The sequence below is a fragment of the Rhinolophus sinicus genome, chromosome 17 (assembly GCF_057876585.1).
Source record: "Rhinolophus sinicus isolate RSI-liver-muscle chromosome 17, RSI-T2T, whole genome shotgun sequence".
Taxonomy (NCBI): Eukaryota; Metazoa; Chordata; class Mammalia; order Chiroptera; family Rhinolophidae; genus Rhinolophus; species Rhinolophus sinicus.
Window position 1 is genome coordinate 49,895,950 of NC_142517.1, and position 26,773 is coordinate 49,922,722.

General features: G+C 41.0%; 1 protein-coding gene across 10 annotated transcripts in view; it reads right to left on the bottom strand.

Moving 5' to 3' along the window:
- Nucleotides 1–26,773, bottom strand: part of DGKG (diacylglycerol kinase gamma) — a 197,702-nt gene that overhangs the window by 158,005 nt on the left and 12,924 nt on the right. For all 10 annotated transcript variants that reach the window (XM_019735850.3, XM_019735845.3, XM_074329136.2 and 7 more), the window contains exon 2: nucleotides 4,668–4,987. In XM_019735850.3, coding sequence (XP_019591409.3) covers nucleotides 4,668–4,734 — 67 coding nt within the window. In that variant the 5' untranslated portion in view covers nucleotides 4,735–4,987. The remainder of the gene's footprint in view (nucleotides 1–4,667; nucleotides 4,988–26,773) is intronic.

Consider the following 26,773-nt stretch of genomic DNA (forward strand, 5'->3'; position numbering starts at 1 on the left):
TCAAACAAGTTCTGGTTTGTCCATATCCATGGCAAACCGTGGTGCCCACATACATTCAGTTTGTTAGAGAGGACTGATCAAGGTAGGAGAGAATGGATATCAGCTTGCTTTATTAGACACTGTGAGTCTATTAACACATCCTAAGATCACAATCAGTGGTTTGGTTAAACAAAATAATGTATATGTATTCTAAAGAAATCTGCAACCACTGAAAAACCATGCTTCTGAATATTACTGAATGATCTGGGAACACACGATACATGGTATGCGAGGTAGTGTCCAAAGATGGCTGTCCTCAATCTTCCCCCACCCTGTGTGAGTCCGTTCCCATGAGATTGGAGTCCATTCCTCCACCCCACTGAATCTGGGCCAGGCCTGGGACTGCTTTGGCCTATGGAATGTGGAGAGAATTCCGTTGCAGTTCCTCTGAGCCCAGGTGTCTAAAAGGCCTGAAAGCTGCTGCTTTTATGCTCTTGGACCCCAAGCCACATGTAAGAAGTCAAGGCTACCCTGCTGGAAAGAGGCCAACATAGAGAAGTCCTGAGAGATGAGAAAGTGCTTGCAGAAAGAGGCCACGTGGAGCCACTGAGGACCATTGAAGCACCAGCATGTGAGTGAATAAGCCATGCTGGGTGATATGAGGCACCCCACCTGAAGCCCCAAACATTGCGCAGCAAGGACGAGCCATTTCTGCTCTGCTGTCCAGATTCCTGAGCTACAGAATCATGGGGAAAAAACAAAATGGTTGTGTTAGCCCAACAAGTTTTGAAGTTGTTTTAATGCAGCAATAGATAACTGAAACATTTTGGTAGGGTGAAGAAAACAGCATGCAAATAGCCTGATATATATATGTATATATAAATAAAATACATATGTCTCCAAGGGCTTAACATGGCTTCTCCCACAATAGAAGGCCACCAGACAAAGTATAGGGTTTATGCTATATAAGCAGAACACACCAAGAGCCTCTTACCTGAAAATTCTTGGCCTCACCTACCAGGTAACCCCTCTGGGGAAAGTTATCAATTCTCAGGCTGTACATTTCAGTTATTCCACTACTGTAAAGCTCCTGTTTATGTGGTTATGGAAGAGCAGTTGCTATGGCAATGCAATCTGAGTCAATACCAGAATGTGTCTAAAATTGGTATAAGTGCCTTTTTCAGGGTTTCCTCTGAGGATTACTCATTTTCTAAGAATTGTATCTTTTTTTCCTCTCCTGTTAGAATAATGATGCCAGAGTACCGCATCCAGTCCTAGGACATGGACAAAATGAGGACAGGTCAGAGAAAGAAAAGCTGAGACCCACACCATAAGGGAGTCATTTCCTACCACGTACTTTGGCTTCTTTTTGCCTGTTTCTGCCTCTTGGATGGCATAGTCTCTTTTGGACTCCTCTATCCCTTAGTTGCCTCGACCTGGTACTCTTTGTTCCCTAGTTGTCTTGCTAGTTCTTCTCTCTGTGTCTTCTACTGACTCCTTTTCCTTCTCTGACCCCCAACTGTAGGCATGCACTAAGTCCCATCCTTCATCCTCTCATTTCTCTTCATATTCCTGCTCTCTGAAGAGCTTTCATTCTTATTTTTTTCTTCCCTGCTGTCTCCACACAAAGATTCCTAAGTCAAAGCTGTAGCCTAATGCCTCATTCCCACCCCCACCCTACCATCTACCCTTCCAGGGCCCATAGGACGTCCCACTCCAAAAGCACCATCCCCCAGGATGGGGTCCTACCTACATTTCCACTTTGTGCCCTGACCCCCCCCCCCCCACCCCCAGGAGCTCTAGGATCCCAGTCTGGGAAATGCTTGCAGTTCTCAGAAGCTACTTTGATGACTTTCTCATCTCCCTGCTTTGCCCAAGCCACGTTCTCTGCCTGGAATGGCCACCCCTTCCTCCTTCCTATTAGTTAGTGTTTCTGGAGTCCGGAAACAACACGTGCATCGGGAAGTCTCCCGCTAGCCTGGACTAGGTCTCGTCTTTCATGCTCCCCACTGCTTAGCACCTGTCATACTGAAAATGGTTGTCTGAGTTCTGTCTGTCTTTCCCCACTGGACTGTGAGCTCTTTAGGGCAGGATCGTCTCTCATTCATTGCTGGTTCCCTGGAGCCTGGCACACACGAATGCATAAGTGGATGTGTCATCACCATCTCAAAATCAACATTCTAAAACCATCCCCATCAGCCCTGCATCCTAATGTTACCATTTTTCACAGATTCACAGGCTTTGATGTATCTTTGCTGGTTTCCTTTTGTTCCATAAGTTTTGATGATACTTCTACCGCAATTTCCCACAATTTAGCATGTGTTCATTGCCACATTCACCATCTTAGTTAGCTCTGTTCCTCAGCTCAGACTAGATTTCCTACAAAAGATTCTGCCTGACACCTGGCACCTTCTTTATCCAGGCCACCCTGCACATAGCCAGAATATTCATGGCTCTAAATTTTGCCACTTTAGTCCAAAGGCCAGGCCTTGACATGCAGGGCCCAGGACCGCCTGCTGTCCCCGTCCCTCCTGTTCTCCTCCCTCCCTCCCTGCTCCTTCTCTCCTTCTGGCCCAGAAGTTCTTCTTACCACTCCACACTTCCCCCCACCCCTCTGTGCCCCTCTCCTGTTGTTTCCACTGTTTTTACCACCACCTCCACCATCTACTAGTCACATTTAAAATTCTTTCCTTCATAGAGTTCACCCAGCTGAATCCTCTGTTAACAGTTAAGTTGTATTCCCCTCTCCCCCAAATTATGTTGAAGTTCTAACCCCCAGTCCCTCAGAATGTGATCTTATTTGGAAACAAGTATCATTGCAGATATAATCAGTTAAGATTAGATCATGTTAGAGCAGCATGGGTCAATCCAATATGACTGTCCATATAAAAAGGGAAATTTGGACATTGAAACACCTTCAAAGGGAGAACATCCTGTGAAGAGACAAAGGGAGAAGACAGCCAAGGAGGCAGGCCTGGAGCAGAGCGCTCTCACAGCCCTCAGACGGAACTAGCCCTGCCGTTACCTTGATTTTGGACTTCCAGCCTCCAGAATGGTGAGACACTTTCTAAGCCACCCAGGTTGTGCTACTTTGTCACAGTAGCTTAGTAAACTAATACACGTTCCCACATCCATTTCCCCCAGCTTTAAATTCCCTTCACTTTACGTGCCCAGTGTAGCCCACTCTGCCGGGGCTGTCAGCCTGCTGCCTTAAACCTGTTCTCCGCTGCTGTCACGAGCACATTCCTGACTCCCTAACAAGAATCTGATCCCTCAAGGGCAAGCCTTTGTTTCATGCTTCTTTTTCACTCCTGACAGGGCCTGGTACTTTGCTGACCTGCAGAGCAGGCTGGATTAAATGGAATTTACCGGGAGGGTGATTCCCTGTGCCTTGTTAGTACATGACAGTTTCTCTAAACCCACTGAGGTCAGACAAGAGGCCACCAGCTCCAGAGTACTAGGACAGAGACTGACCAGTGGCCTCGGGGCCCCTGTTGACCTTGGGGAACCCATGGAGCATGGGGTGCTAGGTCTTGGGGGCAAACCACAGGGAGACATCATCTAGTCCAACCCTCTAATTTTGCAGAAGAGGGTGCTGAGGCTCCGGGGGTTAAAATCTGTGAAATCACAGAAAGCAAGAGACAGAGCTGGCACTGGGCCTGATTTCCTGACTCCCAGACCAGTGCTGTAAGGGCTGCCTGTCTTGTGGGAGGAGGTCAGGCTCATGAAAAGGTGTTTGTAGGACAATCTGGGTTAGATCTGTATGGCAGGTCAACATGCTACAGGCCTAGTGATTTACAAAAGAACCGGTACAGTTAATGGGAAGGGAGAGATGATTGGAACAAAGGGGTGGGAGCAGCAGTGCGGGCGAGAGCTCTGTAAGCCAAAGGGTTCTGTGAGCAGTCGGTGCCACTGCGCAGTCACGTGGTCGCTGCGGTGCAGAGTGCAGCGGTCAGTGGGTGCCCTACCACAGCCCAGGGCAATTCCTATCACGAATCAACCTTAGGAGTGGCCTGAGGGGGGGCGCACCTGTGTGCCCGCATGTGAATGTGGTGTTGCCACCACTATGTCTTGCACTGAAATTGTTCCTGAGAGCAACTCATGAAACCAAGAGTCCCATTCAAAATCCCAGGCTTTTCCAGAACAAAGTCAAGAAAGAGACATATATCAGAATTCTGATCTTACCGAAAAGAGACGTTTAGTCCAAACACAAGAGTACATTAGAACAAATGATTGAATTAACAATGTAACCATGCAGCCTGCAGCCCTTCAAAAATTATGCCATAAAGAGGTTTTGATGACCTGAGAAAACACTTATGATATTAGGTCAGGTGGAAAAATGCAGGCTTAGAAAAAAAGATATATTCAGGAACTCAGCCATGCAAAGCAATACGCACAGGAGGCGAGGGTTCCAAAATGTTCACAGTGCTTGGCTGTGATTTTTAACCTACTTTTTATATTTTCCTCCTGGATATTCCAAATTTCTATGCTGAGCATGTATCATTTAAAGAGTGTAATTGTGTTTTTATGTTTAAGACACTAATTCTGTGTGTATGAGAAAATATTATAAGCTGTCAGGCCTGACCTCATTCTCTGGCTTTTCAGTGATTATACTGCTCTGCAATGCAGAAATGCATTCCTCAACCAAAAGGAAAGCCCATCCCAGATGGGTCAATCCATGTACTCACATTCTGAATATTTCTGGAGTTGGTCAAATTCTTCTGGAGTAAGGGAGACCCAGCGTTCTTCACTCATCTTTACGCTGGGTATGAGCGTTGGAGGCCAGGGACGCAGTTTTGTTCACCAGGGTGAAGCTGTGCCCCAGAACAGGGCCGGGCTCATTGCCAGTATGCGATGGACACACCCTCCAGGACAATTCTCGAGGCCCCAAGTGTCTATGGCAGCAGCAGGCACCTTTCAGCAGATGAGAGAAGACCTTTGCTATTCCTCAGGCAACATCATTCTATGTGTTGTGAAGGTAAATTCAGAAATCCTTGCTCTTCCTGAGCTGAAGTAGAAAAGACATTGTAGAAGAGAGTGTTAGGACACACATGTCATCTTTTCTTATTAATAAAAATCCTCAAATTTTCTTTGCTGAAAGATTTATAGAAGGCAATGTTTCTCAAGGGAGGGATGTTCCCTCAGGGAAGTCTGAAGGGGACATAGAGACCAGCACAACTCCAGACAGGTGTCTGACTGGGGTGAGGATGGGTGACCTGTAAGAATAGGTGGCCATACTCCTAAACACTGGGAAATTTTAAATGTCTCCTATGAGAGGTGGTAGTAGAGGCACCTAAGGGCATCCTCAAGGCATGAAAATGCCTCAGGCTGCTGGATGCCTCATCTGTAAGCACAAGGACAGTAGCCTATGTGGGGTGATTTGAAAGATGAGCCACTCTCTCCTCTACTGGTTTCTGAATTCCACCATTAGAGCTGTTTAGCTTCCCCTGATGAGTCACTCTGGAAATTCAAATACCACCGCCCCACCCCCACCCCCCGCCAACCTTCCAAGGCTGGCTAACTTCCTAGTGACTAAAGCAGTTCTTTCCTCTCAGAATCATCAAAAAGTGATTAGAGGGCAGGCCTGTGGGCTCCAGTGTGGAGGGTCCTGAGGGAGGAAAGGGGGATGGATTAGGACGCTTAACATCTTTTTCTTTGAGCCTCTCCTAGCACAGTGGCTCTGTCAGTTATACCATCAGTCATTAAATCAGTTCAGTGGGTCATAAACTTAATGTGGTGGGCCAATACCAGCACTTAAAAACACAAAATAGCATGGGATACAATGGAATGGAATGAAGTGGAATTGAAAATAAAAGTGCATCTCCTTTCAGTTATATATACATGTGTATACTGATCATAATGTAAAATGTATTTCTTATTCTGGGTTGAGGTGAAGAAAAATGTTGGGAAGCAATCAATTTAATAGGAAGAGATATAAAGACCAATGTTACCAAAGAACAAGCCCAGTTTCAATAAAACAGGATTCATTGTGGAGAGCCAGCCTTTAAGGCACGTCTGGGGAGCTTGGAGCATATGGAATGGCAGAGGGGCTGGAAGAGACAACCCAGTGAGGAGGCAGATTTGGACAGTTCTTTGCAGTGTATAGACTGGGCTGCTGTGGACCTGCAAGGCTGAATGAGAGCTGAGGGGAAATGCTGGAGAGAGATTTGGGCTCTGTAAGGAAGACCTTCCACCAACCAGAGCTCTCCAACAATAGGTGGGAATGCATGGCAAGGGAATGAGATGCCTGAATCCCTGGGAACATCCAAGTCCTGGCTTCTCTCCTTAAAAAGTCCAATTCTCTCCTGAATCCAACTGGATTCTACCCCTTGGCTCCTGCTGTTGCCAAGGTTCCCAGTGACTAACTGTCAAATCTAACGGGTACCTTGCAGGCCTCCCTTACTTCATTTGCTCTCTCTGAAGCCTTTGCCATGACAGGAAACAACTCTCTTGAGACTCTTATCTTTCTGAGTGTTATTCCACAGTCGCCTTCTGCCTCTTCTTTTGCCATCATTAAATACTGATGTTTCCAGAATCCTATCCTGAGCCCTCTCCTCAGTGTACATCCCTTCTCTGAGGGCTCTTACCCACTTCCACATCTTCAATGACTGCCAGGCATGCTGTTCCAGCCCTGAGCCCTTGCCTCAACCCAGATCTGAATATCTAACTGTCACTGTGACTCCCTTATATGTCCCAAACTACCCCAAACTGGCACCTTCCCATACCCTCAACCTGCCTCTCCTCTGCGTTCTGGGTGTGCCCTGAGAGGAGCCAATACTTGGGCGAGAAGCCTGAGGCTCACCCTGAGCACCTCCCCCTTTCTCTTCTGCCAAAATCAAGCACCAGTCCTAGAGTGTGTCCATTGCGTGTTCCCTCCTCTCCATCACACCAGTCAGTTCATCAACTCAGACCTTCATTCTTCTCTCACCTGGTCTCTGACAACAGCCCCCTGCTGTTTCCCCTTCCTTGGGTTTTGCTCTCTTCCCTTTGGTCCATTCTAAATTGCCTGCCAGATCATATTTCTCTTGGTAATAAAACTCTTCACTGATTTCTATTGCCTACAGAATAAGATGAAATCTTATTCCATGATACACAAAGTCTTTATGATCTGGCCTGATTGACTGATTGCCAATTCAGTCAAAAAGCAAGGGTGAACTTTAAAAACATTTTCCATCATACTGGGGAATTCAACATTACAACTGGTATTACCACTGCTGCCAGACACTTATTTTACCCTGTGCTGTGTGCTTTACATATATATATATAATTTAGTCCTCATGACAACCATGTAAAGTAAGCATTCTTTTCTCTATTTTTAGATGAGAAAACTGAGGCAAGATGTTTAGTGGATATAGTAAGGAGAAAGAGGGAACCTTCAAAGTTTTTGGATAAGAATGCCTCTCTGGAGATCCGGTCAAGATGGTGGAGTAGGTTAACTGTGATTACCTCCTCTCATGACCATTTCAAAATTACAGCTAAACTACAGCAGAACCATCATTGACAATCACCTGAAGTCTAGCTGAACTGAAGCTCTACAACTAAGGACATACAGAAGAAGCCACCTTGAGACTGGTAGGAGGGAAGGAGACGTGGAACAGGCTGGTTCCACACTCACGTTTGACCATTAAAAATTGGGAGGGATACCTTGGCTGTAGAGGTCCCCTACACCCCCAAGAGAAGCAAGGGGTCACAGTCTCACACCAGGCTCCCCAGCCTAGGGTTTCAGTGTTGGGGAGAGAAGTCCCCATAAATTCTAGCTCTGAAAACCAGCAGAGATTGTGTGAGACCAGGACGGCTGCTAGTCCCAGACACTCCTCTTAAAGGACCTGCACACAGACTTACTCACTGATGGACTCACTTGCTCTGGGCTCCAGCACTGGGGCAGCAACTCGAAAGGTGCCAGGGTCATATAAGGAGAAACTGAATTGTCTGGCTTCAGTGCAAGGGCCAGAGGGGCAACTTTCTCCAGGACAAAGGAGCTGGAAGAAGCCATTGTTTCTTTGTTGAGCCCTCCCTTGTCCTGGCATAAACGCAGGCAGTCTCCATATCTGAGTCTCCATCAATCTGGCTAACACCATTTGTTTGCCCTGATTCCTGGCTCCAACCAACTTTCGAGCCCACCTAAGCTATTTCCAGTGGCTTTTCTGTACAATAGTCTGCCTTGGCTCATGCTGCAGACTTTCCAAAAATCTCTCAAAGGTTCACAAAACCCTAACAAGCAGCATCTGGCTTCAGCGTGTCCCGTACCTCTGGCTGAGCAGCCCTAAGCCAGGCACTAGCAACAGTCAGCCTTGGTTTGTGGCTTGGATTTACAAGGCACCTCCAAGCCCAGTATGCGTGGTGGCCATCTGTGGATTGCTTTGTGCCAGGTAGCCCCAAGCAGGGCATAGGCCGTGGCTGAACTTGGCCTGAGACCTCAGAGCTGGCCCAGTGGTCAGCTTTGAACTTAGCCTGAGAAACACCTGGCCACCTCCAGGGATGACACACCCAAAGGGCACACTGGACAGGCATCAGACCCCTGCTAAAGCGAGTCCTGCTCCATAGGGTCAGCCCCAGCACAACAGCTCCTCAGACTGTAGTTACTGCCAGTCTTCACAATGAATCAGCCCAAGGGTCAATCCCACACATGCCACAGTAACTAAGGCTCAACTACAACAGGAGGGCGCACACAACCCACACAAGGGACACACCTGGAATACCCAACTCAGGTGACAAGGAAGGTTGTGTCACTGAAACCCACAGTACACCTACTATATATGGCCACTCTACTAAACTGGGAGACATAGACAGAAACTAACCCAGGCAGACAAAATGGAGAGACAAAAAAACATGTCCCAGATGAAAGAACAAAATAAAGCTTCAGATAAAGAATCAAACAAAATGAAGAAAAGCAATCTCCCAGACGCAGAGTTCAAAACACTGGTTATAAGGATGCTCAATGAACCCAGGGAGAACTTCAACAAAGAGATATGAAACATAAAAATAAAGATAGAAAACATAAAAAAGAACCAGTCAGAAATAAAAATGCAATAACTGAAATGAAGAATACATTAGAGGGAATCAACAGTAGATTAGATGAAGCAGAGGACTGAATAAGTGATTTAGAAGATAAGGTAGCAAAAAATACCCAAACAGAACAGCAAAACAAACAAACAAACCAGAATAAAAAAAATGCGGGTAGTTTAAGGGGCCTCTGAGACAACATCAAACATACCAACATTCGCATCATTGGGGTAGCAGAAACAGAAGAGAGAGAGAGTAAAAAATTGAAAGCCTATTGGAAGAAATAATGAAAGAAAATTTCCCTAACCTGGTGAAAGAAATAAATATGCAAGCCCAGGAAGCTCAGAGAGTCCCAAACAAGATGAACCAAAGAGGCCCATATCAAGACATCATAATTCAAATGCCAAAGGTTAAAGAGAAAGAGAAAATCTTAAAAGGAACAAGAGAGAAGCAATTAGTTACCCATAAGGGAGCTCACATAAGACTGTCAGCCTATTTCTACATAGAAACTTTGCAGGCCAGGAGAGATTGGAAGAAAATATTCAAAGTGTTGAAAAGCAAGGACCTACAACCAAGGTTACTCTACACAGCAAAGCAATCATTTAGAATAGGTACCAGATAAAGAGGTTCCTGGAAAGCAAAAAGCTAATGGAGTTCATCAACACCAAACCAGAATAATAAGGAATGTTAGGGGGACTTCTTTAAGACACACACACAAAACACACAAACACATCAAAAGTATGAATAATAAAATGGCAATAACTACATATCTATCAACAATTACTTTCAATGTAAATGGATTAAATGCTCCAATCAAAAGATAGGGTGGCTGAATGAATGAATAAGGAAACAAGACTCTTACATATGCTGCCTGCAAGTGACTCACTTCAGATAAAAAAATATTTCATGAAAATGGAAACAAACAAAAAAGCTGGGGTAGTAATACTTACACCAAACAAAACAGATGCTAAAGGCTACAAAAAGAGACAAAGAAGGACCCAGTAATCCCACTTCAGGGTATTTATCCAAAGAAATCCAAAACACTGCATCCATATGTTCATTACACCATTGTTTACAATGTCCAAGATGTGGAGGCAGCCTCCACAATGGAATATACAATGGAATATTGGTTGGCCAGAGAAGGGAATGGGTTCTTGTCATCTGTGGTGGCATGGATGGACCTGTAGGGTATTGTGCTGAGTGGAGTATGTCAGAGAAAGACAGATGCAATATGATTTTGCTTATGTGGAATCTAAGGAACGAGATAAACAAACAAAACAGAAACAAACTCATAGATACAGAGAACATTTTTATGGTTGCCAGACAGGGTGGGGGATTGGAGATTGGTGAAAAAGGTGAAGGGATTAAGAACTACAAATTGGTTACTACAAAGTAGTCATGGGGATGTAGGGTATACCATAAGAAATATAGTCAATAATATTGTAATAACTATATTAGTATGTATGGTGTCAGATGGGCACTAGATTTATCAGGATGATAGACGGGAGGAGGGTTGGGGGCAGGGTGGAAAAGGTGAAGACATTAAGAAGTACCAATTTGTAGTTACAAAATAATCATGGGTATGCAAAGTAAAGCATAGGGTATATAAACAATAATATGGTAATAACTACGTATAGTGCTAAGTGGGTACTAGACTAGTCAGGGGGATCACTTCTTAAATTATATAAATGTCTAACCATTATGCTGTATACCTGAAATTAATATAAAACAATATTGATTTTCAACTGTAATTTAAAAATTAAAAAGGGGGGGAATATAAGGGGAATAAGGGGTTCAAATTTCCAGGTATAAAACAAATAAGTCATGGGGATATAATATACAGCTTAGGGAATATAGTCAAGAATATTGCAATAGCATAGTACTGTGTCAGATGGTTGCTGGATTTATCATGGTGATCACTTCTTTAGGTATATAAATGTTGAATAACTATTGTGTACCCCTGAAACTAATGTAATATTGTATGTTAGCTATATTTTAATAAAAATGTTTTTTTTAAAAGAATGCCTCTGATCATATCATTCTGCATACTTTCAGAAGCATAGAGCTCTGAGAGGACCCACAGACACAGTGCATGATAAAACACCATGGAACCGAAAGCATTGGACCTGAATCCTGGCTCTGCCTCTTACCAGCTATTTGACTGGAGACAAGTTTTTCATTTCTTGAACCTTGGTTTCTTCATCTCAAAAATGGAAATACTAATAAAAATCTCACTGAGTTAGTGTTAGGATTAAGAGAGTTAATATATGCAAAAAACCCCACCCCAAACCCTACCTAGCTCAATGCCTATGGCACAGTGGGCACTCCACAAATAATTACTACCATGCTATTGCAAATACAACAGCAGCTTGACTTTAACATCCACCGGACAGCAGTAGGATAGTTGTGCCATCGATTTCTAAACTTTATCTTATCCTGCTCCAGGTCATGATTTTGTAATTATTCATCAAACTTCTACCTACTAGTTTTAGTATCCACGGAAGATTCTTGCTGGAATTATTATTGTGACAGTGAATTTCTAATTCTATCGTTCCTTCTATATCTATTAGTTGGGATTATACTATAAGGAAGAGCTTTCCTTTTACCTTTATTTCTTTTTTATCAGTTTATTTATATACATTTATTTTTACTATTTATACTACATATAGCATAAATAAATATATAAAACATATACATAATAAATACCTAAGTAAGCATAAATGGATTTGTATTTTTTTTTCAGAGGAACAGGACTTTATTGGGGTACAGTGTGTACTTCCAGGACTTTTTTTCCAAGTCAAGTTGTTGTCCTTTCAATCTCAGTTATGGAGGGCGCAGCTCAGCTCCAGGTCCAGTTGCCATTGCTAGTTGCAGGGGGCGCAGCCCACCATCCCTTGCGGGAGTCGAACCTGCAACCTTGTGGCTGAGAGGATGCGCTCCAACAACTGAGCCATCTGGGAGCTCAGTGGCAGCTCAGCTCAAGGTGCCATGTTCAATCTTAGTGGCAGGGGGCACTGTCCACTATCCCTTGCGGGACTCGAGGAATCGAACTGGCAACCTCGTGGTTGAGAGCCCGCACTCCAACCAACTGAGCCATCCGGGAGGCAGCTCAGCTCAAGGTGCCGTGTTCAATCTTAGTTGCAGGGGGCCGAGCCCACCATCCCGTGCGGGATTCAGAGGAGTTGAACCGGCAACCTTGTGGTTGAGAGCCCACCGGCAGCCTTTGGAGTTAGGAGCATGGAGCTCCAACAGCCTGAGCCACCGGGCCGGCCCTGGATTTGTATTTAGATATAATATGTATTTATTTAAATTAATGGATTCTTATTTTATTCAATGTGTTATAATCCATTACTATTATTATTTGTTTTGATTCTTGAATTGTCCCAACTTTGGTCAGTGAAAGCTCATTCAAAGTGGTTCCTTGTTCTTTAGAAATAGTCCCATCATCCTTTGAGCACATCTTTATTTTCTGGTACCACAAAATGTTTCAGGCTTATCCTGTACTTCCTCAGTCCTAGTTCTGAAATCAGTCATTTCCCCAAAGCCCTGATTCCTTTTAGTGGAGAGTGGTAATTGAAACAAAAGTTTGAGCATTAGTTGTTCTCATTTCTACTGGGGTGTCATTGCTTCTAGTTCCTATCAGGGACAGAGCTAGGAAATACAAGCATGTAGACACACACATCTAATCTCTGTCCAGCTATCTAATCTATCTATCTATCTATCTATCTATCTATCTATCTATCTATCCATCCATCCATCCATCCATCCATCCATCCATCCATCCATCCATCTGTCATCTATTTATCTATGTTAAATAAATACTCTAAGTTCATACTCATACTTCCAAATACATTCCAAACTACTTGGTCAATTGTAGCCTTCCTCTTCTTCCATATTTTTTAAACTGCCTTCTCCAAAAAACTTTGTTTTCATTATCTACAAAATACTTATTTGCTCAATCCTGAAATATACAGAAAGTTGTTTCAGAACTGCTAGCCGCATTGCTGTGAAAAATAAAACAGAGCTGAAGATTTATTTATAGTTCTTTTGTCTTCAGCATATCCTCAAAATACTGTTTTCAAAAATTACTTAGGTTACTTCTTTCCCATACCTAGTCATTTCTGTTTGCATTTCACTGAGGGTTTTTTTCTTCATTCTTAATAATTCTTTTTTTAGTATGGTTCCAAAAGTCAGAACTTTATAAAAAGGTATACTTTCCCCATTCCTTTTTTTTCTCCATTCCTTTTACTCTGTTCCCAGCTCCTTCCTTCCATCTATTCCCACGCACTCCTTATAGTTTCTAGTTTATCTTTTCTGTGTTTATTTTTGTATCAGTGAGCAGATACATGAATATTTTCTTATTTCCCTTTCTTTCTTACACAAAAGGTAGCACATTGTGGACTGTCTCTCATACGTCTGTTTTTTTCACTTAACCATGTATGCTATGAATCACTCTGTATCTGTTCATAGAGATATTCTTCATTTAGAACCAAATTTGACTCCATCACTTACTTGCTTGAACCCTTCAAAGGCCTCTCTTGGACTCCAGGATAAAGAGCAGGCTCTTCAGCCAGTTCCATAAGATTCTTTACCCACAGTATAACTCATCTCCTCATCCTCACCTTAATTATCTCCTGTCCCACATGCTTCACATTCTAGCTAAATTAACCTATTGTCTATTCTTAGCACTTGGCAATGTGCCTCGCACACAGTAGGGCCTCATAAACCTTAGTTAATGAACTGACAAACACACCATGCATTTAATCCACCTGGAATGCCCTTCACTCCTTACTTCCCATAGCAAATCACTGCTTGTATATCTGGTTTCACTTTTCTATAGCTTTTTTTTGTTTGTTTTTTAACTCTTTGAGCCAACTAAGCTGTTCTCCCAGCTGTGTTCCTATAGAACACCTAGATCCTCTATATTTCTCTATTGTGGTACCTGACTGAGAACAAACATACAAGCTGGTAAGAGTAGTGGTACAGATACGTACAGGGAAGTATGGGGCCATCTAATGTGTCTGAAGCAGGCACAGGGAAATGGAAAAAGATTCCTGAAGGAGCTGAGGAGGAGTAACAAGGTAAGAGGTGTATGTCGCAATAACTCCACAAATATTCATGTTATTATCACTATTGTTCCTTTATAGCTCAGCGCTTGGCTTCCTGGTGGATGGAGCTGCACCATTCTTTATTTCCATCAGGAAAAGTTAGGGGCTTGAAACACTGCCGGACTCTCCAGATGGTAACTGCTGACCATGCTCCCACATGATGGCCCCCTCTGGTTTTCTGCCCTTTGAGAGAAATGACAGCTGTTGTACAAGAGGACTTGCTGCTGCTGACATCACCCAGCACTTCCCTTTCAGTAGGCTGCCTCATCGCTCCCATCTTGGGTGCTCTTTACAATATGAACAGTCTTCTTATTACCACCATGAACATCTTTCTTGACAGGAAAAAAAAAATGTGATAGGGTTTTCTAAATAACATTCAGATTGGATATTGTCAAGTTTGGATGGGAGGAGGGTGTTTTATGTCCCTACAGCTATTCCACTCTCACCAATAGCTTCAGCTTCCCAGGCCTCAGTTTCCTTGTCTATAAAATGAGAGGGTGGGAATAGTAGTTTCCAACTTATTTTCTAGCTCTGTAATTTCATATACTGGATCCAACTCTATTTGTTCTGAACAGATGTCAGCATGGAAATCTCGTCAGAAGGAAGACGGCAAATTCAATGGGTATTGAATTGCACCTCAGGTCTCTATTCATTTGAATGAATCAGCCATAGCCAATTACCCAGGAAAAAACACCTCTTCATCTCCTCTTTGCTCTCATGAAAACATTAATTCATGAATATGGCACCAGATTGGGGGAAACTTATTTTTATTCATCTGATGATTTAAAACAAACCCATAAGGAGTATATTTTTATCTGGGAAGAGTGGCTAAAAGCTAGAAAGATAAAAACCCCCCTCTTTTCCCAGCCTTGTAAGAGTCCTATCTGGATGACTGCCCCATCTCTGGGCTTTTGTTCCTGCTAATACTTCTTCAACTCTGTGACTCCTATGTAGCCTTTGGAGTGCAGTTCCAGCGTCACCTACTCTAAGACATTCCCTCTAATTACTTGGACTGGACGGGGCATATCTTCTATGTTCTCATAGCTCCTTGGGCTTTTCTCCAAGATCTCACAGACCACACTGCGGTGTACTTGCCAGCCTTCCCGGTGAGACTCTGAGCTCCTTCAGGGTGGAAACAGTATCCTGTCTGCTTTGTAGCTCCAGCTGCTACAAGATTTTTAAGGGTTCATTTCTTGACCACTAGAATGGCGGTTCTCAACCTTTTTTGACAGAGACCATTTGCGTGGAGCAGATAATTCTACCACACTTGTTTGCATGTCCCAGTAGAAAAAGAACTGGGTGGTAACAAAGAGTTGGAGAGGAACAAAAGACACAAGTTGGCATAAAATTGTTGATAATGTCCTTTATGAGTCATTTATTTTATACTAAAAAACATATGAATCAGTGCACACATTTATTAAGATAGTTACGAGGTATGATAAAAAACTATGGTGAATGTTTAAATTTTACACAATTTATTACAGTAAAAGGCACATTGCCATTAATTTCCCTCAAAATACTCCCCCTCACTTCAAACACACTTATCCCAATGGGTATTTCGAGGGGGGTTAATGGCAATGTGCCTTTTACTGTAATAAATTGTGTAAAATTTAAACATTCACCATAGTTTTTGATCACACCTCGTACCTATAAACTATAATCTATAAACATAATGGTCCCTTTTATGTTTAATCTGATCACATGTTGGGAATTATTTAGGTTACTTGAATTCATCATGAATTGTCACTCTTGTGGTAGTCTGTTATACTGGCGGTCCCCCAGAAACCATGCCTCCTGATATGCACGCCCATTTTAGTCCCTTTCCCTTAAGACTGGATGTGCCTATGACTTGCTTTAACTACGAGAATGCAGTAGAAGTGACATTGTGCCAATGTCAAGCCTAAGCCTTAAGAAGGCCTGACACCTCCCACTTTTGTGTTCTTGGGAGCATCTAATTGCCATGCAAAAGTTCAGCCACCTTGCTGGGGACATCACAGAGGGACCACATGGACAGAGCGAGGCTTACCATTACTTGGAGGAGAACTGACCAACCCAGCTGATGATGACAACTGAAGCCCCACTGTAAGATCCCAATCAAGCCTTTCCAGCCAGCACTCAGTCATTTCAGCCATCCTAACTGAGACGCTGGACCTGAAGACAAGGAGCCCTTTTGGATTTTACAGCCTTAGTAGACATGGTGCTGAGTGGAGATGAACTGTCCCTGTAGAGCCATGCTTGATTCCTTGATGCACAGAATCATGTGGAATAATAAAATGATTATTGAGCCACTAAGTTTTGGGGTAGTTAGTTATGCAGTCATAAATAACTAAAACAACTACATAAGCACATTTGGGGTTAGATTACATATGTATCTGTTTAGCAAGAGAATATGCATGATTCATGCTTTAACCACAATTTGTTCATGTCTTAAAATCTAGTAATTGGAAAATTAGAGGCCTAAAATACCTGATGCAAATATGTATCATTGCCTGCTATTGGGTTAACCAAATACCCTCCACAAACTAATATGATAATGATGAAGTCAAATGAACTATAATTTCTAATTAAAAAGCAAGAAGAGCAGTAGTTGAACACCACAACCAACTCAAAACAAGTCTAACACTGCAATGATTAACAACCTGACTTTCGTCCAGGTCACAGGATTCTAAGCATCTGGCTGAATGCGGAGGCAGTAGTCTGGGCATTTAGAGGCCGCTTGACTTCACAAGATAACTGGATTAGAGCCCCTGGGGAACTCACTAACGGGCTAATTTGAGTTTATGAATAGCAAATATGAGTAATTCCTAATAACTCACTTAGTAAATTACCAGCATATAGTCCTTATACAAACATAAAAATAAAAGTCTTGGAATTACGTGCTACCCATAGGAATTCAGAGAGGACTTCCCTTTGAGGACTTCGCATTCCATTAGTGGCCTGGGAGCAAACATAAGAATCCCTGCTCTTGGACAGCTATGAATGTGTCAGGCTGAACAGAGCTGCTCGTGTGTGTGTGTGTGTGTGTGTGTGTGTGTGTGTGTGTGTTAGTGGCTGGGGGTGGAGGTGGGGACAGGAGGGCTGGTACCTACTAACAGAAGAGGCGTTTAGGCTCCTGGGAGAAGCTGAAACCTGCTACCTGAGGGGGCCGTCTTTGGCATAGGCAGGCAGTGTCAAGCTGGGGAGTGTTTACAGCTAAGGGGCATCACAGCTTGAGTGTGGGTCATTCATTTATTTATCTATCCACCCATTCAACAAATTATTATAGTAAAAAGCCAGAGCAGCAACCTCCATTTATAGACTATAACACATCTGGTGCTTTGCACACTTCATCTGTAATAGTCACCAAACCACACGAAGAAGGCATTTTTTTATGCCCATTTTGCAGTTGTAAAAACAGCCCCAGAGTAATTTTCCAAGGTTCACCCAACAGTAAGAGACAGAACGGTTATTCTAACCTAAGTCTGTTTAGTTCCAAAGCTCACTGTCTTTCCTTTCACCGTAATACCTCTGGACGAGTAAGTATTGAATACGTCAGGGCCAGGCCCTGTGCTGGGTGCTGATATCTACACCAATAAGACAACTCTGGAGAGCCTAAACCCTCAACCTCAAACTGGAAGGTAAATTGGAGGCCAGAGAGAAAAGCATGGCATGCTCCTGGAAAACCAGTAATTTGAGGGGAAAAAAATCTACATTATATTAAACATAAACACAGAATGGAATGCAAAATAGGAAGTGTGAAGTAACATAGGCAACTTCAAAAAAAATTTGCTCTTTCCCTGAGGCCACCTCTAACTGTTTTGAAAATATGGGAGATTGTTCACTCTGCTTTGCCACTCCACTTTGCTACAGAGGAGAAGCTAAAGAAAGGGGGTTGTAAATTGCAACACCAACGTCTGATTCTGGATTCAAAGTTGAGGGGCTGATGCTGGGAAAGGACTGTGAGGGGAGGCCTCCTCCATGAAATTACTTACTGGGGAAAATGACTCATCTCCAGTGTCAGGGAGTCTTCTGCCCAAAGCATCAAGCACAAGTCTGGCACTGGAATTCAGAGACCAGAATTCAAATCTTGGCTCTACCACTTATAATTATGAGACATTAAACAAGTTGTTCTTCATCTCTAAATGGGAATAATAATAACACATGTCTCACAGGGCTGTTATGAGAATGATGAGAATTATTTGTAGAAAGTTTATGATATGAGAGTCACAGCAAGTAAAATTTCCTTTATCAGTTGTTCTTGAAGTGTGGTCCTCACACTGGCAACACTGGCATCACCCGGGAGCATGTAAGAACAGCAAATTCTTGGTACCTACCCCAGACCTATAGAAATTCAGGGTGGCTCGGCAATCTGTTTTAAAGAGCCCTGGAGATTCTGACCCATGCCAGTGTTTTGTAACCACTGCTTTACATGAATGTAAGGGGCAAGACTAAGAAGAGAAGCTTGGAATGCCTGCCTGGGAGCTATTTCTTTTCCTTACGGGGGCCCTAAGGCAGACAGATTCTGGATCTCCCCACATCAGCTCCATTTTCCTGAGGCAAGGAAACATTACGGGGAAGCCAGAGGCCCGTGATGGCCTGTCAACCTGCCTAGCTCCTGAAATTCTCATGTTATGACTTATATTCCCTGCAGAATTCTCCTTCTTTTACAGTCTGGATCTATGTTTCATTCTCCTCCTGTGACATTTTGTGCCAAATACTGGGGGTGCCCCCCCAAAAATGTATACATGACTTGTATTCATCTTTTGTTATCGGTATATATTGACTATTACAATTTTAATACAGTTTTTCCTTTCTTAAAATGTGTATGCATTTTTTTTTGGAACCCTTTGTATATAATCTCAGGAAGGAACAGAACAGATAATAGGAGTTCCCACTGTAAAGGGACAAAAACAAACAAACAGAAAAATCTGAGGTGAGAAAACTGCAGCTCTATTCATGCCGCAGCTCATCATTTCCATGTCAGAAACAGAATTGTCAGGGAAAAGACACCACAAGGCATGGCATGGGACTTGGGCAGGTCTAGAAAAAGAAAGCACTGTAAATGTACCAGATATTGTGGTTACAGGAGTGTGGTGTGTGCGTGTGTGTGTGTGTGTGTGTGTACAATAACCACAAGAAAACCACACCAAAGAGAAAACATTCAAGTTTGGAACAGTGTGTGAAAAGAAATCACATTAAGGTTGGTAAGTTCCTCTGGACCAGGAGGAACGTGTGGTGAGCTGGCCCATGAGCATGCTCTACTTCAATCTCCCTCTCCCCTCTCTCCTCTGACACCCTCTGATCTCTCATTCTCTAAGCCTCCTTTATTTTCCCTTCCTCCACTTCTGCTTCTCATAACAATATAAATAATAGCTATCATTTACTTAGAGTCTACTACCTATTCTTCATTAAAATAATTCTCAAAATAATCTCTTAAGGTTGTCATTACTATGCCAAAATACCTAGAATCAGACTCCTTGCAGGCAACTGAGCCATCATTCAATCCCATGTCTCCCATTCAAAGTCCATACTCCCTCCAGTATCTGTGCTGGTTTTCAGACCTAGGAATGATTGTAAACTGCCTGAGGATTGATTTTTCTGGCTCATTCCAGGAGCGCAGAATTTAATTTGTGGAGGGTTCTGGGCAGTCACGTGCCTCTTCCTCCACTAATTCCAGAGAACCAACAAGTCCTAACGGGCAGTCATGCAACAATGGTTCAGCACCATGGACAACAGCACCCAGGGGCGCTTACACCTCGTTCAATCCTCAGACAATGTGTCCCTGGATGGTTCCCTCCACCCCAGAGGTGTCTAGGGCCCTGTTGGAAAAACTCATTAATAATAGCTAATCTTTACAACATGCCAGATTGTCCTAAGAAATTTACATGAATTATCTGGTAAACCACTTATAACAACCTTAGGTAGATATAAATATATGCTCATTTTAAAGATGAGGAAACTGAAGCACAGAGGGTTCAGTAACTTGGTTTCCATAACTATTAACTGGATTCAGGCTTCAAACCCAGATAACCTGACTCTGGAGGTGTTCTTTACCATTATGCCAGATGACACAAAGATGACAGGGGCACTGAGACCACGTGGCAGTACTTGGCATAAGACACTCATCAGGAAAACATAGATGTATTTATAATAATTTTTAAACATTCTGATTTGAATAAAGTACAAAATCTAAAATATTTCATAGGGGGGTCATCAACTCCAGTTTCAGAGACAACACGGCTTGATGGGGTTTGGGAAACTGGTAAGATACATCCATTTTCTGGTTCTGATGTTTAGTGGGTAGGAGACTTTGAGTAAGTCATTTTCACTCTCTAGACCGCAAGTTCCTCATTTGATAAATGCAGAGAGTGGAGTAATATTTAAGTTTCCTTCTCAGAGTTACTCCATTTTCCCTCCAGAAATGTTAGACATCAACTCTTTGCTCTTGTCACATAGGATCTGGTGCCATCATTTTAGGCTGGGAAAGATCATTTCATACTCATTTAAATCATACACCATTGGATAGAAACAATAGTAAGATATTATTGCTACCTTATCAAACTGTTGACAATTAAAAATAGGTAATATCCTTGTTCGTAAGAAAGCAAGGAAACAGAAACTCTCCAACACTGCTGATGTGGAAGTAAATTAGCTAAAACAGCACTATGTCTTGATAGCCTCCAAATGTACATTTCCATGTAATTTTACTTCTATAAGTTTATCTTAAGAAAGTAACTATGGACAGTAACAGCACTAGTTCTGTGACTATTATTACTTCTTCTTCTTCTTTTTAAAATTTTTATTAGGGACTATTGGGGAACAGTGCATTTTTCCAGGACCCATCAGCTCCAAATCAAATATTTGTTTTCAATCTAGTTGTGGAGGGCACAGCTCACAGTGGCCCATGTGGGGATCAAACCGGCGACCTTGGTGTTATGAGCACTGAGCTCTAACCTACTGAGCCAACTGGCAGCCCATATTATTACTTCTACAAGATTTCAACTCCAAGGATATTTGTGGCAGCATTGTTTATAATAGCAAAAAATTCCAAACAATTTAAATGCCTCACAAGATAGGATAATTAAATATATTTTGCTATGTGTATATAGTTAAATACTCTAAAGTCATTGTAACTCAGTAAAAAAAAAAAATTATTTGAATTCACAGGGAAGTTTCCTACACAGATTAAACATCAACAACCAAAAGTTAGTTAAAATATTAAACTATAAGTATTTGTAGTAGTTGCTGAACTGTGCCAACCAGACCCTCTGGAAAGAAGGATTTATTCCCCCCCTGATGCTTGGTAATGCTGCTGGCAGACAACTGTCTGCTGTCATCCCTTTCCAGATATTGCCTTAGCTGGAAAGAGCTGCCTTGTTCAAGGTCATGCTCCCTTCCTGGGCAACCCACATCCAATTACTAAATGACACAGAAAGGAGGAGTATAAAGGCCTGGTCTCCTCACCCCAAATGAGAACAACTCAGCAGGACCATCCCAGTTCAACTTCTCCCTTTGCTAAATCCTGCTCTGTCCCTTCCCTTCCACAAGTGGTGATCCCAAGAGCAGTCCCTTTAAAACTGCTAATAATCATGCACTATAATCTCCAACTCAGAATCTGTGTCCCAGAAAATCTGATCTGCAACAATATGATTTTCTTTTTAAAAAAACCCCCACATATTCTTAAGTAACTTCTTATTTAAAAAGAAAATGAAAATATGAAATTGTTACATATCTAGTAAATGTGCAATTTGGTAATAGCAATGCTTAAAGAAAACTTTTAGCCTTAAATGAATTTCTTAAAAAACAAGAAAGATGAAAAAAAAAAAAAAATGAACTAGGCCCCTGCCTCAAGAATCTAGAAAAAGGAAGAAATCTAAATAAATCTGAGGAAAGCAGTACTAAAGACAAAAGCAGAAAGTAATGAGCTAGCACTCAAAACAAAACAACTGAACAGTTAGTAAATAAAATCAAAACTCTTTTTGTTGTTGTTGGAAAAAAAACAATAAAATAGACAATTCTTTGAGGGGAGATAGAGATAAAGGAGGAGGAGAAAAAAGAAGATGAGGAGAAGGAGAACCAGAAATATTACAAATGAAAAAGTATGTGCAACTAAAATGCAAGAGATTTTATTAAATTATGAGAGAATAAGATATTTTACTTTACAGCACGGTATTTGAGAGCCTAGATGAAATGGAAAATGTTTGAGAAAATATAAATTATTAAAAGTGATTCAACAATCCAATAATTTCACTTCTGGGTATTTAGTCAAAGAAAACAAAAACACGAATTCAAAAAAATATATGCACCCCTATGTTCATTGCAGTATTATTTACAATACCCAAGATATGGAAGCAACCCTGGTCCTAACCAAATCTCAACTATAACAGGAGGGCACACACAACCCACACAAGGGACATTCCTGGAGCACCCTGTGCAGGTGACCAGGGGAGACTGTGCCACTGGGCCCCACAAGGCACCTACTACATAAGGCCACCAGGTCAAGACTGGGAGACATAGCAGATCCACCTACTACATAGAAACAAACACAGAGAGGCAGCCAAAATGAGGAAACAAAGAAATACATCCCAGATGAAAGAACAGGAGAAAAATCCAGAAAAAGAACTAAACAAAATAGAAGCAAGCAACCTACCAGAGATAGAGTTCAAGACAATGGTTACAAGGATGCTCAAGGAACTTAGTGAGAACTACAACAAACAGATAACAAACATAAAAAAGGACATAGAAACCATAAAAAAGAACCCATTTGAAGTAAAAAATAACTGAAATGAAGAACGTAATAGAAGGAATCACCAATACACTAGATGAAGCAGAGAACTGAATCAGCCATTTGGAAGACAAGGTAGCAGAAAACACCCAGTCAGAACAGCAAAAAGAAAAAAGAATCCAAAAAATAAATGAGGAGAGTTTAAGATCAACATCAAGTGTAAAAACATTCTCATTATTGGGTTACTAGAAGGAGAGGAAAGAAAGCAAGGGATTTCGAATGTATTTGAAGAAATAATGAATGAAAAGTTTCCTAACCTGTTGAAAGAAATAGACACACAAGTTCAAGAAGTCCCAAACAAGATGAACCCAAAACCCAAACAGGCCCACACCAAGACAAGACACATTATGATTAAAATTGCAAAGGTTAAAGACAAATTGTGATAGAAGGAGAACTGACTCTGGGAGGTGAATACACAATGTGATATAAAGATGATGTATTACAGAATTATACACTTGAAACCTATGTAACTTTACTAACCATTGTCAACCCAATAAACTTTAATTAAAAAAAGAAAAAAAAAGAAAAGAGAATCCTAAAAGCAGCAAGAGAAAAGCAGATGGTTACTTACAAGTGAACTCCCATAAGACAATCAACTGATTTCTCAACAGAAACTTTGCAGGCCACAAGGGATTGGCAGGAAATATTCAAAGTGATGAAAAACAATCTACATCCAACATTACTCTACCCATCAAAGTTATCATTTAGAATCAAAGGACAGATAGAGAGCTTCCCAGACAAGAAAAAGTTAAAGGACTTCACCACCAGTATTACAAGGAATCTTAGAGGAACTTCTTTTTTTTAAATATAATTTTTCTTCCTTTAAGTATGAAATAGGAAGTTATAATTTTTTTTTAAAGGAGGGCACAGCTTACAGTGGCCCACGTGGGGATCGAACCAGCAACCTTGGTGTTATCAGAACCATGCTCTAACCAACTGAGCTAACCAGCCACCCTTAGAGAGACTTCTTTAATACGAAAAAAAAAGAACAAAAATATGAATGATAACACGGCAATAACTACGTATCTATCAACAATTACTTTCAATGTAAATGGATTAAATGCTCCAATCAAAAGATAGGATGGCTGAATGGATAAGAAAACAAGACCCTTACATACACTGCCTATAAGAGAATCACTTCAGATTGAAAGACATACACAGACTGAAAGTAAAGGGATAGAAAAAGATATTTCATGAAAATGTAAACAAAAAGACCTGGGGTAGCAATACTTACACCAGACAAAATAGACTTTAAGACAAAGCATATAACAAGAGATAAAGAAGGACCCAGTAATCCCACTTCTGAGTATTAATGTAAAGAAACCTAAAATGCTACTTGGAGGGGATGTGTGCATCCATATGTTCGTTGCAGCATTGTTTATAATGGCAAAGATGTGGAGGCAGCCTGGGTGTCCACTAATGGAAGAATGGATAAAGAGAAGGTGATAGATATACACAGTGAAATATTGCTTGGCCAGGGAAGGGAATGGGTTCTTGCCATCTGGGGTGGCATGGATGGACCTAGAGGGTATTGTGCTGTGGAGTGTCAGACAAAGAAAGACAGATGAAATGTGATTTCACTTATATGTGGAATCTAAAGAACAAAATAAACAAATAAAACTGAAGCAAACTCATAGATAAAGAAAACATTTTGATGGTTGCCAGATCAGAGGGGGTTGGCGGCGAGGGGGTGGTGGTGAAAAAGGTGAAGGGATTGCATGGTGATCACATCTTTAGGTATATAAATGTTGAATAACTATGGTGTACATCTGAAACTAGTATAATGTTGTATGTTAGCTATATTTTAATAAAAATCTTTTAAAAAAGAATGAAATGGCTCTTTCATACTTGAACAAAGGAACTCAGAATATTTTATTTTCACTGTCCTATTCTTTTGTATAGACTCCAGACAAACACCAGTCTTTTCAGGCTTTTAAAAATGTAATCCGGGGTTTCAAATTCAGGTTTGCTGTTTCATAATTTGTTGTAACAATGCACATCTTTTCCTTGAATTTTACTTTTACATATTGTTTTGAAACTGGGTTTACAATAATTATCTAGATATCTCTTTTCTAATTGGCTTTAGTACTAATTACCTGTCCTTTATGACATTGCTTCCTCCACACACTTAATTTGATTTTCTATAGAATAAACTGTGTTCATTAGTTTCACCTAATACGTTTTAATTTTGTTACTCTGTTTTAGTTTCCTTGCAATCCTTCCATATCTCATTCATATCTTTGCATACCATATTTTACTTTCATCTTGGCTTTATCTGGTTCTCTCCTGACTTGTAGAGGTCATGGCTTCTTGCCCTCTTCAGAGGATTCCAGTCTCCTAAAATGTCCTTTTAGGTCCAACTGGAAGGGCTCATTCATTTTCATTCTGAATGCTATTTGGTACTCCCTCATCTTCCACTTTCTTTAGCTCCTAACTGTTTTACTCCACTCATTCTTAAAGAAGGAAGTATTCTATAGACTCGAAGCTTGTCAAATAACAGGCCTTGTGCCTTGTTCTCCCTGAATGCTGAATTAATAGCAGCAGGTGGATGTGCATAGGTCCCAGGTTACCCTGAGGTTTTAGAACAAATTACCCTAGACTTACTCTGCTTCAGTTTTATTCTTCTCTTACTAGCAGGGCAATTTCTACTTGTTGGAACGTACCACAATTTTCTTTAAATGTGATCAAAATTTCTCAATATTTCATAAGCATTTTAATAGATACATTCATTCATGCTTGAATGTGACGTCAGTATATGTTCATTACATCAAGTTCCTTATAGCCTTAAAATTCTTTATATACGGATTTGTTTTTGTCACTTAATATGCTGAAGATTGATAGAAATACATTATTTTCCTCTGTGTTTTGACAATTTCATTTGATACATTTTGACATTTGTTATTCAGAATAAAAATATTCATGGATGTTATGTTTTCTAATGGATTATGTCTTTGTAGTCACATTTAATACATAATTTAAGGTTTCCTGCATTAAATTCTACTTTGTCTGATATTAATATTGCTCTCCCTTCTTTCTTTGGTTTGCATTTTCCTGGTATATCTCTATTCTTTCCTTTCTTTCCCCATTTTGTTTCTTTCTGTCCCATTTTCTTTAAAACAGCATACATCTAGAATTAGTTTTTGCCCAATCCATGTCTCTTTCTCTTTTAATAGAAACAATTAAATCATTCACACTTAATGTGCTAATATGCTTGACCTCATTTTGTATCATCTTAATTTATACTTTCTTTTTTGAATGTTCCCTTGCTCTTTTATTAGTTTTTAATCTTGGGTATAACATTCCAATCTTCCTCCTAATTTTGAAGTTAAACATGATATTCCTAGTTTTATGTTCATCTATTCTTTTTCTCATTTAAAACATATTTAAATTTATATTTCTCTATCTAGGTCAACAAAGAAACAAACAAAAATCAATGTCTCTCACAGTACAAGATGAGAAATTTAGCACTTCAAGAGTTTTTTCTGGAGTAATCTGAGTTTATAGATCCAGATTATTTTCATTGAATTTCTTATGTACCTTTTTTATTAAGAATGATTTTTGACAGTTGCATTGTTTCATAACTATATTAATAATATTTAAACATTAAGTCTATGTTTGACTGGTTTCATTGTTCACCTCCTAAATTTAATATTACATCTTTTCCATTCCCAACTTTTAATGTTCATTAATATTCCTTTTGATCAGAATATATTGAGTAAATGCTTTTTTCAGTAAAGGATTTCAGTGATCTACTTTCTGGGTACTTTTCTTGTCTGAGAAAATCTTTCCTTTTTTTTTTTTCCACTCAGATATTACTGAATACAGAATTCTAGGTCATAATCTTATTACCTCAAAATTCTAGAGCCATGTATCAACTTCCTTCTAACATTTAGTGTTACAGAAAGTCTGACACATGCTT